The sequence below is a fragment of the Dermacentor andersoni genome, chromosome 3 (assembly GCF_023375885.2).
Source record: "Dermacentor andersoni chromosome 3, qqDerAnde1_hic_scaffold, whole genome shotgun sequence".
NCBI lineage: Eukaryota > Metazoa > Arthropoda > Arachnida > Ixodida > Ixodidae > Dermacentor > Dermacentor andersoni.
The window spans coordinates 222,752,657-222,766,721 of record NC_092816.1 but is presented as its reverse complement, the minus strand read 5'-3'; the positions used below and the strand labels follow the sequence as shown (position 1 = coordinate 222,766,721).

General features: G+C 43.2%; 1 protein-coding gene across 3 annotated transcripts in view; it reads right to left on the bottom strand.

Moving 5' to 3' along the window:
- The window catches only part of LOC126536818 (CUE domain-containing protein 1), a 106,654-nt gene extending 94,744 nt beyond the window's left edge, over positions 1-11,910 (bottom strand). The window contains exons 1-3 of one of the 3 annotated variants that reach the window (XM_050183829.3): positions 11,608-11,910; positions 6,288-6,394; positions 4,562-4,821 (exon numbers count right to left, since the gene is read on the bottom strand). In XM_050183829.3, the coding sequence (XP_050039786.1) occupies positions 4,562-4,821; positions 6,288-6,386 (359 nt within the window). In that variant the 5' untranslated portion in view covers positions 6,387-6,394; positions 11,608-11,910. Of the gene's footprint in view, positions 1-4,561; positions 4,836-6,287; positions 6,395-11,607 lie in introns of those variants that run through there. The other 2 variants (XM_050183823.3, XM_055073049.2) reach the window with 2 other exon arrangements.
- Positions 11,911-14,065: the final 2,155 nt, after the last annotated feature.

The window sequence follows — 14,065 nt, the reverse complement described above, 5'->3', positions numbered from 1 at the left end:
GCCTTATATATAAGGCTAGCAGTATGTATTAAATAAATAAATAAAATAAATAAAGTACCTTGGTCACTTGATGCATCACAGACATCGTGAGGCGGAAGGGTCACTAACAAAGGAAGAAGTCGTGTGTTGAATTGGGCTGGTTGGTGGTAACTTGATGGCAACAGCGCTAAAGACAATGTATTATTCATAGACTTCGAGAACGTGCATACTCGGTAAAAGGTTCGGTCAGCCGCCTAGATGACCACTTGCAACATTATGCCAATGCTTTCACAGTGCACAGTTTTAGGCAGATACCCTGAACAACATGAACACAAAATCGTTGAAACCTTTAGCATCCATAAAGGTGCTGGAAAATGCGTCAGTGTGCCTTCACTATCGTTACAGGATAATGAAATAATTTACCGATCCAGCACATGACATCATCCTGTTAATGGTAATATTCTACATACCTGTTTGTCTGTGTCTCTTCTACTGATTATACTTCCAGTATACCGTGTGCTTTTTTTTTGAGACCATACAGAATTTTTGAAGATCACCTCTGGCAGATTTATTATTAATGTATTGACTTACAATACCTCAAAGGCACCAATTAAGGGATTTTTACATGAGGGGTGGGCGATTTACAGATGTGTTGAATGTTATACAATTTTTTTTATTCTTTTCTTGAAGTCAGTGCCACCGGAGTTGAGCACAACGTCAGTCGGAAGGTCATTCCAATCTCGCGATGTTCTGACAAAAAATGAAGAAAGGTGAGCTGTGGTTCGAGCTGACGGCGGGTATACAGCTTTTTCGTGACTGGTGCCATATGAATGACGATGGGCTGGCTTGATGGCAGGAGTACAGGGTGACGCGTGATAAAACTTGAATAGACGTGCTATTCTGCGGTGTGATGAAAGACTTCCAAAGTTTGCACGAGATTTTAGTTTGGTGATACTAGAATGATATGAGTATTCTGAGAAAATGAATCGGGTTGCATGGTTCTGTACAGAGTCTAACATTTTATTAGGGTTAATTTGGTGAGGGTCCCAAACAGTGCATGCATATTCAAGTTTCAGTCTAATTAATGCCTGATAGGCGAGAAGTCAGATGGAAGGAGGTGCTAGATAAAGGTTGCGGCGTAGACAACCAAGAACGAAGTTAGCTTCATTAGTAATGTGTGTTATGTGAAGGGACCATGTTAAATCTGACAACAAATTAGCACCTAGGTACTTGTGTGTACTCACACATAAAATTTCGGAGTTATAAATAAAAAATTTGGCAGTGGGTAATATTGCTGGTGATGAAAAGAAAGTAGTGATGTTTTGTTCGTGTTTAATGACGTAAGCCACCAGATTTCTATTCAGTGGAGATCAGACTGAAGTGAGTGAATGTCAGACATGTTAATTTGATGATATAGGATGCAGTTCTCTACAATGAGTCTGATGTTAGAAAAGATGTTACTTGGTAAATCGTTGATGTATACAAGGAATAATAGTGGGCCTAGGACCGTGCTCTGAGGCATGTCTGAGATGTCAGTACAGCAGGCACAAGACTGATTATTGCTGTCTTTCAATTGCTGGCGGTTAGTTAGGAAGTCATAAATCCATTCAAAAACAAAGTAATCAAGGTCAAGGCATGAGAGCTTTATAAATGGGCTTTTATGAGGAACCTTGTCAAATGCTTTCTCGAAATCTGAAAAAAGAGCATCGATTGGTATGCTTACGTCAATACTAGAGCTAATGTCAATAATAAACAGAGAAAGTTGAGTATCGCAGGAAACACCTTTCTGGAAACCGTGTTGGTTCTTATTAAAAAAGTTTAAAGATGTTAGAAATTTACTATGTGAGAATAGATAACGTGTTCCATTACCGTTGAGCAGACACATGTGAGGGATATGGGCTGATAATTTTTAGACGAGGATTTGTACCTCTTTTTGGGTATGGAATGACCTTACCCACCTTCCAGTCTTGTGGCAACACTCCATATGAAAGAAACTGCTGTAATATGTGCGATAGGATCACAGTTGTTACGATTTTAGTATTCTTCAATATTTTAGCATTGATGCTATCTATACCAGTGGATGATGTCAGCTTTAATGAATTGATGATTTTGGCAATACCATGTAGTAGGAGGACGGCATTTCAAGGCATCGGGATTGGTGCTTGTGTCGGGGCTGAAAAGCGCGAGTGTGCGCATGGCTGCTGCGTGAGTCCCGCGAGATCACGAGTCCCATGGCTCGAGCGACGGGGCCAACAAGTGGAGCGGGACCGCAAGAAGCTCTCGCCGGGCCCTGCGGATGGAGTGGCAGGCCACGTCCCGACAACCCCGATTCTGCCCCTGCTGAACCGGGCTTTGCCCCAGCTTAGAGCGCTGTCCACGAAGGCTACCTGGCAGATCCTGCCGGGCTTCACCCCGACTCCTCACACTTGCGAGGCAGGCTGTGTTGCGGCGTTCATCACCGTGCTGCCCTGCCGAGACCACGCTGTGCCCCGGCTCCTGTGTTGCCGAGATAGGCCGCGGCGTTCATCGCCGTTCTTCACCCGCCGAGGCCGGAGTGCTCCCCGGCTCCCGTCACTGTCGTAGTGACTTGCGGCTGAGCTACGCCCAAGCTAACGCTACTCAACCTCTGCGGCTCGAACCGTGAACTGGAACCGTGAGTGGCGCAGAACTGAACTGAGATGAGCGACAATGGCACGGCACCCCTGTTTTTTGTACTACTATCTGTATTTAATTTGTGTCTAGTCCCACGTCTGCTGTCCGTGTATATATTCGTTCCTCTCTGTCTTGGATGATTCCTTAATTAGTATGTCTGGCTGACCTGCGCCCACACATTTGCTCACAATCATCGGCATCAAACCTGATTTCAGACATGGTTGGGTGATTCACATGAAATGCATGAGGTAGTTCATTATCAGGCTTTACTATGAAAAACTGAACAACAAAGTCTCATTTAGTACTTGGGCAACACAGTCTTCTGGGATCAAATTAATATGTTTGTCTCCTAGCACAATTTTCGATGAAGGTGTAGTGCATGACCTGTCGATAGTTTCCCAGAATCGTTTGGGGTTATTGCGTAACATGCTGGGTAAAGTAAATGAGCAGAATGAGCGCTTGGCTTTAGCAGCAAGAGAACCGAATAACATTTCCGTGGTCCGGTATGTATCTCTAGCGCATTTAGTGTTTAAGATCTTTACGTACCGGAACTGACGCTTCTTTTTGTTTTTAAATGTGTTGAACCATTGGGAAACCAATTGTATGCTGATTGTGATGGTAGGTATATAACTTGGGATTAGTTGCTGCAGCTTAGGTTTCGAGAGGCGCGAGTTAATTTCGATAGGGCAGAGGGCAAAACCTACAAGAAACCATGCTTGAAAAATGGACAGTTTGTTACTTATGGCCGCGTGGTTACCCTTATCATATAATGTTATTGTTTTCTTTATTTTTTTGGGGAAAGGTTAGGTAGGTAACACTTGAATGTTTGTGAAGAACACTGTGATTGCTTGTAGCTGATAAATGTGTAATATAAGAGAAATTATCTGGATTAGTTGTCAGTAACAGGTCAAGCCTGCTAGAAGACTGATCAGTTTGTCGTGTCAGCTCAGAAATTAGCTGCAACAATCCAAATGTTAAGCATGAATTCAGGAAGGCACATTCAGTGCTATTATGTTTTGATGCTGTTTGCACCATATCGGACCATGTTATGCCGGGAAAATTAAGGTCACCAAGTAAGATTATGGAAACATTATGACATGCTCTCGCAAAGGAAGGAAGAGCATCGTGGAAATGACTAATAAATGTGGCATCTGTGTCCGGCTTTAGTAACGAGCCCCCATTATAATGGGTCAGGGGCATGGCAGCACGCAAGTGACATCTACGAGGAGGAGGGCACGGTGGAACACAGAGGGGACTGTTGTGAGTGGCCACCATCCGCATGCCCCTGCCACGCTTGTTTAGTCGGCCACGACAGAAGACGCGGAAATCAGGTAGAAAAGAAGCCAAATCAGATAGCCTAATCGGGGTCCTTGAGCTGGATTACTCAAAGCAGTGAACATTACTTGCATAGGAAATTGAAACGGATAATCAACTAATCAACAAAATTCACTAATAAATTTTTAAAATAATTATTGTCATGTAAAAATTGTAGCTGGTGAGTTTGCAAGGGTTTCTAGGTAGGTGCCTATAGAACTTGTAAAAGTACACTATTGTTCAACTTTTTTAAAGAAACAAATGTTTTATAATTCAAGCACAAAAGTAATTGGAATGTCCATCCCACACTTTGGAGACAAACAGCTCGAAACTGGTGTCATATTGAAAACTTGTTCCAAGCGAACTTGTAAACTCATCGGCTACAAATGAATTACTAAAAGTTTATTAATTAGTCAATCATGCATTTTGATTTCTTGTAGAAATAATGTCCGCCTCTAACAGTAATCCAGCTCAATGACTAGAATTGCGCCATTTGCCAAAGGCAATTTGAAAAGATTCTGCATGGTCTAAATAAAAAAAGGAGCACCCACTACCTACACTGATGACGACATGCATTAGGGCGCCGTGTGTGTGTAACCATTGAAAGCACACTGACCTGGCCGGCGCTGCCGTGGGCGCACAGGTGGCCTGCTGGTAGGACGGGGGAGGCGCAGCTGGAGGCGGGGAGTAGTGCGGAGGGGCCTCGGCGTTCTCGGTGGCCTCCAGCTCGGTGCGCAGGCGCTCGTTGTCGTTGTCCGTGGCCATGGCGAGCAGCTGGTCGATGCTGGCGTCCACAGCGCCACCGTTGGCCCGAAGCACCGCCTCGATGACCACTGCCTCCATCTCGGGAAACATGCTCCGGAAGTCACGCATTGCCTGCAGCCAACAGACTATGTACGGTGGAGTACTGGCACGCACAAAAACAACTCTGGCACGTTGGGCCCACATTTTCTGGCTTCCCCTGTTCATTCCTTTTTCTTTTTGTCACTGGCCACTGGCCCTGCTGCTGTTGTCACCTACAGGCTGAACAGTGGACAGATGGTAAGGGCTGAAGAGAATAGTGGGAAAAGAATAATTCATAAACATAAACAGATCTGCACAAACTGTTGGTAGGCTCTGTGGCATATCGAGATTTTTAAATATTGTTTTGAAGCTCTTGCTATGTTTTTATAATAAGGTATGTTTTTCACTTGTGTGTAGGCAGCTATACAAGTACAAGTTGTATGTCAACATAGCTTATTTAAAGGAACTTAGTCGAGACAAAACAAAAGAAAAAATTGTGTGGGGAGCAACATTTACATGGGGAAATCGCAGTAGGGAACACTGCTTACAAGAAACAAACTGAGCTTGCTTTTTAAATAATGTTTCCTAATATGAGGAAAAACGATAGGTACAGCTACTGTAACTTTTGTCCTTGACTACAGCGTCGTCAACGCTGTGGTCATTCAGTGGTCTCTTCTATTAAAGATGCCAAACTGCCCAGCTACTGCATCCCTTGTGCCAAAGTGTGTCCAGCTACTGCGTTCTCTTATGCTCACTGCACTCATTTTTAGCCTACACTGTTTGATAATCAAGGTCAAGGGATAATCAAGAAAAAAACTGATAGTCAAAATCTAAAGCATCATTTGAAATTGCTGTTGTTGTTTACTAATCATATTCATACTTTCATGGCATGCTGTGGTTTACTAAAATACTAGAACATTATACTACTGTAAGGAAGAAGAAGTGCGCCGTGCAGAGCGCCGCAGCCGGATCGCCAATGCTACTGAAGTGGGGCTCGGGCTAGACGCTGTTCCTGGTGTGAATGGCTAAGCCTACGCTGTTGCGTCTTCTTGTCCGCGTCCATCGTGCCGTCCACAGCCGTGTCGTAGTTCTTTGCCATACTACATGTTCATTATGAGAAAAAACAAACAACACTTCAGTGTTGTATTGCTTGAAATTTAAAGCCAAGTGCAAATAATTTATCATTCAAGAGCCTTTTGAAGACTATATCAGAAAATTAATGCATAACTATGCAGTTTGTATTTGAATTTAATATGTTTTTATGGCTATTCGAATGAAACTCGATCTGCCTCCAAGAATAAGTATTTGCACATCCATAACAAGAACAAAGCACAATTTATGAAAGACTGCATCACCTCTGTTTTTTAGTTCACACATATTGCTGTTGAAATACCCAAGTAAATTTTGAATTGGGCCTTGTTACTTGAGCCTATTGCAGGAAGATTCATTAAAAGCGACAGCTTGACAAGCCCTAGTGATGTTTTCAGTGATGAGAAAGGTTGTGCGCTCATCTCCTTGGCATTATTTTGTTAAGAATGCCAAGCACTCTAGGAGCCTACCTGTCTGAATTCTAGTTGTGTGACGGGTGGTCGGCGTGGCGGGCTATGGTTAGGGGCCGACAGGCGTTCCTCGGGTGCCACCTCAGCCGGGCTGGTCATCGCTGCACCTGCATGCACGGTTCTCTGCTGTTGAACACTGTCAACTGCTCGCTCGACTGGTTGCTAGAGTCAAATGTCCCAAAACAACACACGGGCTATGGGTGATAATGTTCTGTGCAACACTGGATTAATTTTTGCCGCCCGGAGTTCTTCATAACGCGCACCTAAAGCACAGGTGATTCTGCCCTCACCAGAGTGTGCAAGGAGTTTAAAACCGCAACTCTGCAAGAATACGCCGTACCCACTGAGCCACCGCTGTAGGCAGCTGCTGGCTTCAGGAGCAACACAAGCGCCAGGAGAGCATGCATGCCTATGCTTCACTGATCAAACAACACAGGGGATGCGCTACCAAACGCAGGGGTGCATGGGTCCAGGTCTGCACAGCCCCATTGCTAAGAGTGGCTTTTCTGAAAGCAGTGACAGTTCTTCTCACGCTTTGTTTATAAGACTTGTAGACTCGGTAATGTTTAATAGACATTTGTCGTTCTGCTTCACACTTGAAGCAAAATGCATGTGCAACCTAATTTAGGCAAAAATGTGTTCAGGCAAAAATTCTTCGAGACAACTGCACAAATGGCATACTACAACTTTGGTGAAATTACACAGCCATCCTGGATTGCTGTCACGTCTACGCTGTTCCATGCCATTCATTAGACAATTTTAGTGAAGAGCAAATTATCAAATGCCAAGGAAAAATAAATACCACGCAGACTTTCGGAGAAGTGTTCGGTGCAACGGAATCAGTTTCAATGTGCCAGCATCATGTGGACATGCAGCTTGCTCACACAATGTGCAGTGCGAAGTTCGTCAAACAGGGTATAGGCAAAGAAAAATGCTGCATTCTGTATTACAACAAGGAAGTATCAGGCTTAGACTAATTGTGCCCCTGTTTAAATTGCGTGCTTGCCAATACACATGCTGCCTGCGCATAGTTTCATTAGCTAAACTCTATACAAGAAAAGGCCTCCTCTAAAAAAGAAAGAGATGAATAGCATGTTGTGGTGCTGGAGATGGACCCCAAAAAGGAATCCTTCACTCTTTTTGCTTAGTTACCGTGGCAGCAGCATTCAAGGCTGCAAACGATCTGATGCACTGAATAAATCTGTTAAAGGATAAAGACAAACACGAACCACAAAATATTTAGCAACACTAACGCTTTCGCTCCTGCATGAGACTTTTGTAGCAAGGTTCCTGTGTCAGAGCAGAAATGTTGACATTACTGAACCATTTGTGATCGGTGGTTGTTTTTATCTTTAATCATATTCTATCTTTACCTGACAGGAGTTTGTCATGCTCTCGATTTCACTGAGCATGCTTGTTTCATAGGAAGCACTGATATGCTTTCAAGGTACCCAGATTCGGTACCTTGAAAGCACTGCACAAGGACGGCTTTCTTGCAGTAATATCAACTGAAATAGCCGTTGCATTTCTTTGGGGAGAAAGATCTGAAAACTGGCGCTAGTCTCAGGATGCCTGCTGGGTGCGCATGCCTTGGGCGCTGACCAGCTTTGTTTCCACAACTGCAACGTGTGCCCTAAAGTAACTTACTAACATAATAAGTGCTTTTAAATATTTGATTAATTTACCTGCGATTATTCCAACTACTGATGCCTGTCAATACAAGTAACATATTGCTAAAGGAAAAACATTATTTCCTCTGCATGGGTATTGAAGATATTGGATTGATCGCAATTAAAGTGCAAGATGTTAACGGCGTGCAGTGCCGGTAGGATTAGCTATCTAGTGGCAGGACCACAGGCTCAGATCTGTTTAGTATCCCCACGTGTGTGCATGTGTGGACATGCCAGCTGAAGTGGCCGGCACATTTTGTGAGCATTGGCCGCTAGGCTTAGAAAGGCCATTATCTGTCTCGTGAAAAGATAGAACGGATGGAACAGCAATCTGACATGCGTCGTATAACCACATCTGTGGGCTCACAGCAATGTGAGCTATGCCTGTATTGTCTTTGTTTTCCTAGGATCACACAACCTAAAACGAAGAGAAACAAAATGTCATCATCATCATCATCAGCCTAGTTACGCCCACTGCAGGGCAAAGGCCTCTCCCATACTTCTCCAACTACCCCAGTCATGTACTAATTGTGGCCATGTTGTCCCTGCAAACTTCTTAATCTCATCTGCCCACCTAATTTCTGCCGCCGCCGCCTAGGCTTCCCTTCCCTTGGAATCCAGTCCGTAACCCTTGATGATCATCGGTTATCTTCGCTCCTCATTACATGTCCTACCCATGCCCACTTCTTTTTCCTGATTTCAACTAAGATGTCATTAACTCACGTTTGTTCCCTCACCTGATCTGCTCTTTTCTTATCCCTTAAATTTACACCCATCATTCTTCTTTCCATAGCTCATTGTGTCGTCCTCAATTTAAGTAGAACGCTTTTCGTAAGCCTCCAGGTTTCTGCCCCGTACATGAGTACTTCTGCCCCGTACGTGAGTATGTGAGTGATAGTAGTAAAAACATTCAATATGATGCAATCAAACTGCAGTCGAAGAGTGTCGGCTATTGTTATGCATTGAAAAGCACCAGGACAACAAGCGGCAACACATCTCTTGTGATGACAGCTGTTAAACGTTATTTCATAGAGATTTCGTGGCACCTCCCCCAGCTGTTGTGTTTCCACAGCAGCAGGAGTCACTCAAACAAAAAGCTCTACTTATTTCCAGTCAGGATTCAATCGTGTGTCCGTGACATCTGAAACCATTCCTGTCGATGCTGCTTCCTCATCCATCACACCTGTGATGTCATTATTGCATCATCTTCATTGCTGTGATCAGTGTTGTCCTGCTGCAGTCATCACATCATCAAGATGGTTACTGCACTGTTTTTGTTGGCACCTGAGGCTTTTCTCTGAAAGACCCTGAACTGCACGAAATGATGAAAATTGTGCCAGCTTCTCAGAAATGCAGCGTATGGGCACCCATATTTCTAACAAGCCTTCAAGCAGCCCCCCCCCCCCCAAAAAGAAGGGTATACCCAATGCCACTGATGTTGCCAGAAGAGGGTTGTAGTGCCGAAGAAGACAACACATAGCAAGCGAGACGGGACAGGCGCAATGTTGCGCTTGCTATATGTTGTCTTTTTCGGCGCTACAACCCTCTTCTGGAAACATGCACCAACTAGACCCCCAACAAGTATTACTCAGTTACCACTGATGTTGATAGATGCCTAGCATCATCATCGGTTCACATTATGACATATTTTTCCTGATGACGAGTATACTAACAATAACATAATATATATAAGGCGATAACTATGTTCATAAAAGATAGGAAAAGGGTTAAAACAACACAATGCCGAGTGAGTTGCTAAGGATATTGATAGAGGCTGGAGATAGAATATTATTACAAGAAAACTAAAGGACAATACATAATTATTTCTCTTTACATGCTAAATGGAATACTAATGTCACTATATGCATTCAACTGCAATATAGCATCGCATTACATTGGCAGTCTGATTAACTTAAAATAAAGTAGAAAGTTTTCATTTTGTTTGACATTGTTGGGCCCTACCGTATTCACTTGCTTTAAAGATTACAGAATTACAATAAGCCGTCATTCAGTTTAATAGTTGTTTTTACATTAACAAATGATGAAACACAGGAGTACATCTGAAATTAATTCCCATGTTATTTGTGTTATTGTAGACTATTTGCTTTCCTGGTAATACTTAGTAAGTACAACATGCTAGCTGTGTTTTAGTTGCTTGTTCTTTATTGACCAGATTTCACTAAACTTACAAGCAATGTACACAAGGCATCGCTCGGGCGGTACAGTTGCCAGGCATGGTACACATGTGTGAATGACGAAGTTAAATGTAAAAATTAGACAACAAGGACTCAAATGCCAACAAAGATACATTAATTATAAGCTGTTAATAGTTACATTATGCTTGCAAAGGTAGAGCATAATCAGGCCCTAAGATTAGCATTGATCAGAAAATAATATCACAGCTTCCAGATTGTAACAAGCAGTACTTTACTTTTGTTGCTTTTCTCTTAATGCTTTCAAACGACACACTAAATCTATGGCTTTCTGGCACTATTCAATGCACAAATGTTCCTTCAATATCTGAGTATCAAGAGAATCTTGACATGAGTGCAAGAAGCTTGGAGAATTGTGGAGGAAAGGATAGTGTAGAGTTTATTTAAAAATCAAGGTCAGCCTTCCACTTATCACTTAATGCAAATCAAAGAAAAATCCATAGATTGTGATGTGACATTGTATTTAGGCAATTCTAGCTATGGAATTAATGCCAGCAGCATATATATTGAGTACATGACCGACATTAACAATTTGAAACATATGGTATACAATTAGCAAGTAAGACGTACACTGATCAATGATGACATGAGTCCAAGTATATGCTGTTTACTAGTTGGCTGTCTTTATTAACCTGACACACACACACGCACACACACTAGCCATACATACTATATCATACATACAAAACTATATCATGTACCCATGCCATCGTAAAGAATAATCTTTGTAGGTGCACATGAAAAAGGAACTGGAACAAATTTTTACCACAACAAACTCAAAGTATAGGGTTCTGAGTGCAGCAATATTTATTGATGCGTGCGTATTGTTCACGCGCGACGCTCAATCTGATTCGATCGCCAGCGCACATATTTGTGTCGGCTCGAGAATCACACGGCTGCTCTGGTGACCCGTATTATTTAGACAGTCGACGACCTCATTTTGCTTCTACGACGTGAATCAGTTTGCTGCTACTACGCAGTTTGCCTGCATCACGGACCAAAGCTTTCCAACCTATACGACAGCACGGATAAATAAATGATTAGTAGGTTTTATTTCAATTAATGTCCGCAACTGCTGCATTCTACGCGGGTAAACTGGTAGTTTCCTCATCGAAAGCCGGCAGGCCAATGTGCTGTCGCGATTAGCTACTCGCCACTATGCTGCGACTGTAGCCGTGTAACCGCTGCTACCGTGAAAGCGAAAGTAATTACACGCGCGCGCTGATAACTTCGCTCCGTGTGATCTATCACGCACACCGGCCTGCGCCGCTGCACCTTCGCTGGTGCAGAGAGGACGCATACGAACATTTCGCCGCGCGGCTCACATGCTCGCAGCATATTCCCAGATCGGCGTGCGCGACGATCAGCGGCCACATGAGATCTGTAGGAGAGAGAGAGTCCGCGACTATGTACGGCGGAAAGAAAACAACATCTCACCGTTGACGCGATCTTGCGGACGTGAATTGATCCTAACGACCTGTGGCCGCCGCCACTTCTACATGCGGCTCACGGGCGAAAGGACGGTCACAAGTGGCACTTTAAGACGGTGCAGATTAAATTAGGCCGCCACTCAGTCGGTCGACACTCGCCACTATGCCCTTAGAAACCGCTGATCTGGGATACGGAGGATCAGCGTTAATGCAGCGAAACCAACGTTAAGGGACTGCTCGTGGGCTGCCGGCCGACTTCATGCAAGCAGCACTTGCGGTTGCTTGCTCCTTCAGGCTCCTTTGCTTCTAGCTAGAAAGCTTCACCTTCCACCAGCAGGTGGCGACTCAGACATAAGCTTCCGCGCATGTCTTTATCAATAACGCTTTTTCGAAGATTCATGCTGGTATCTCGGCGAAAAACTTAAAATACAAACATGTCGTAAAAATTTTCAATAATTATCCTCAGCCGGCGTCTCCATGAACAGTCTCGCGTTTCGTCTGCTGCAGTTATAAACGATTCAAACGAGGTCCGTCGTGGCTCAAGCTGGAAGAATTTTCTGAGAAAAAATTATTGCTATTTGAACTTCAAAGTACCGTAGATACAAGAAACTGTAAGTGTGCGCCGTGAAGAACCTTTCTGTCGTTTTTCTTTTTCCCGTCGGGGATTCGGGATGCTGTGTCGTTAGACCGCAGGAACATCGTGCATGACAGTTGCAGTTACAATCAGTGCCATGTAGTCTGTTGTGTAAATATTTTCTCATCCAACCACTATTATTGTGCAGCTTAAAGAAGGCAAAAAAGTCATTCGACAGTGGCGAAGTGGTGCGTCCGTGGCGAAGTGGGCGACAGTGGTGCGTCGAGGGTACGCAGCCTCCAGGGGGGAGTGCTAATCAAAATATGCAGAAAAGGAGGGATGTGGATGCTGCATGCGTAGTACTGTGAGCCCTAACTAATGTGCTGGCATGCTCAGGGGGGGGGGGGGGGGGGGGGGGGGTGCGGCCCTTTGGATATGCTAGTCCATCCGACCGCATATCGCACTGGTTCTTCGGTGGTGCAGGGAGAATACGATCTCGTCTTTACTACTCCCAATCTAGTTCACGAACCAACCTTCCTACCAGGACTAAGTGACCACTGTTTCATATTCGCCCGCTGAGCAGACCAAAACAGATCCGAGATTATATCAAAGGGAACTTTACAGCCATCAACCAAGAACTTGACATTTTTCTTGATAATTACATGCCAAAGTTTGACGAACGCTCAGTTGAATGTAATTGGATCCTCTTTAAAGATACAACTAGGTACTTAATAAATAAATACATCCCATTACGCATCATATCATGTACGTGTCGGTCCCGTTGGTTTAACGTTTCCATGAAACGTTTACTCAATAAGAAAATGCGCCTCTTTCGTAAAGCGAAGCGTACGAATGTGCATGACCGATGGCTTCACCGAACTACTACTAAGTACAAAGATGCAGTAAAGAAAGTAAAACTTGCTTTTTTACCGTGATACGCTTCCCACGCTTCTGAAACAAAATATAAAAATAAATTTGGAACTTGGTCAATGACTCAAAGGACAACTCTGTATTCTTAAGAGGAAGCTTTAGCTCGAGTGCTCCTATCTAAATACATGTAAAAGGAGAATTCGTTTTTCTCGGCAACCACTGCACCAAATTTGACGAGGTTTGTTGCATTTGAAAGACAAACTTAAAATCTAGTGACTGTTGGTTTCGAATTTTTGAGTTAGGTCGTAAATTTTTTATTAAAAATGGGCAAAAATCGAAAATTTTCAAAAAACAAAACTATCAAGTTTACAACTCTGTAACTCAACCACTAAAAATGATAATACAATTCTCTGAATTGCATCTAATAGTACATCTAAAGCGGACAAAATTGATATGTTACACATGAATATAAAGAAATTTAATCATAAGGAAATACAACTTTTGCAAAACCGTTGTAACCAACGTAACAAATTCGCGTAAGATGTAAAATGACATATTGAATTTGTCCGCTTTGAATGATCTAATGGATGCCGTTTACAGAACCGCGATATCAGTTCTTGATGCAGAGCTATGAATTTGTAAACTTCGTGCTTCTATTTTTTTTCAAACGGTCAAATACTTTAAAATCTTTTTAAGAAAATTCAAGCCCTAAATCGAAATTCCGCTTGCAACAGTCACTAGAATTTAACTTTCTCTTTCAAATGCAACTAATTCCATCAAAATTGGTCCGGGGGTTATCTCACAAAAACGTTTTTGCGTTTTACATGTACTTGAATAGGCCGCGTCGGAGTTGGGCCCGAGCTAAAGCTTCCTCTTAACTGATAGTGTTAACTGATAACGGTGTTACTTTTTCGGGTTCTGAGGGTTGAGATCTGCTTAATTTCTAAATCATTTTCCCAGTTACGTAGTGCTCATTTCCCTAACTTTGATGACTCACAGTTTCTACCCATGAATCCTGTGC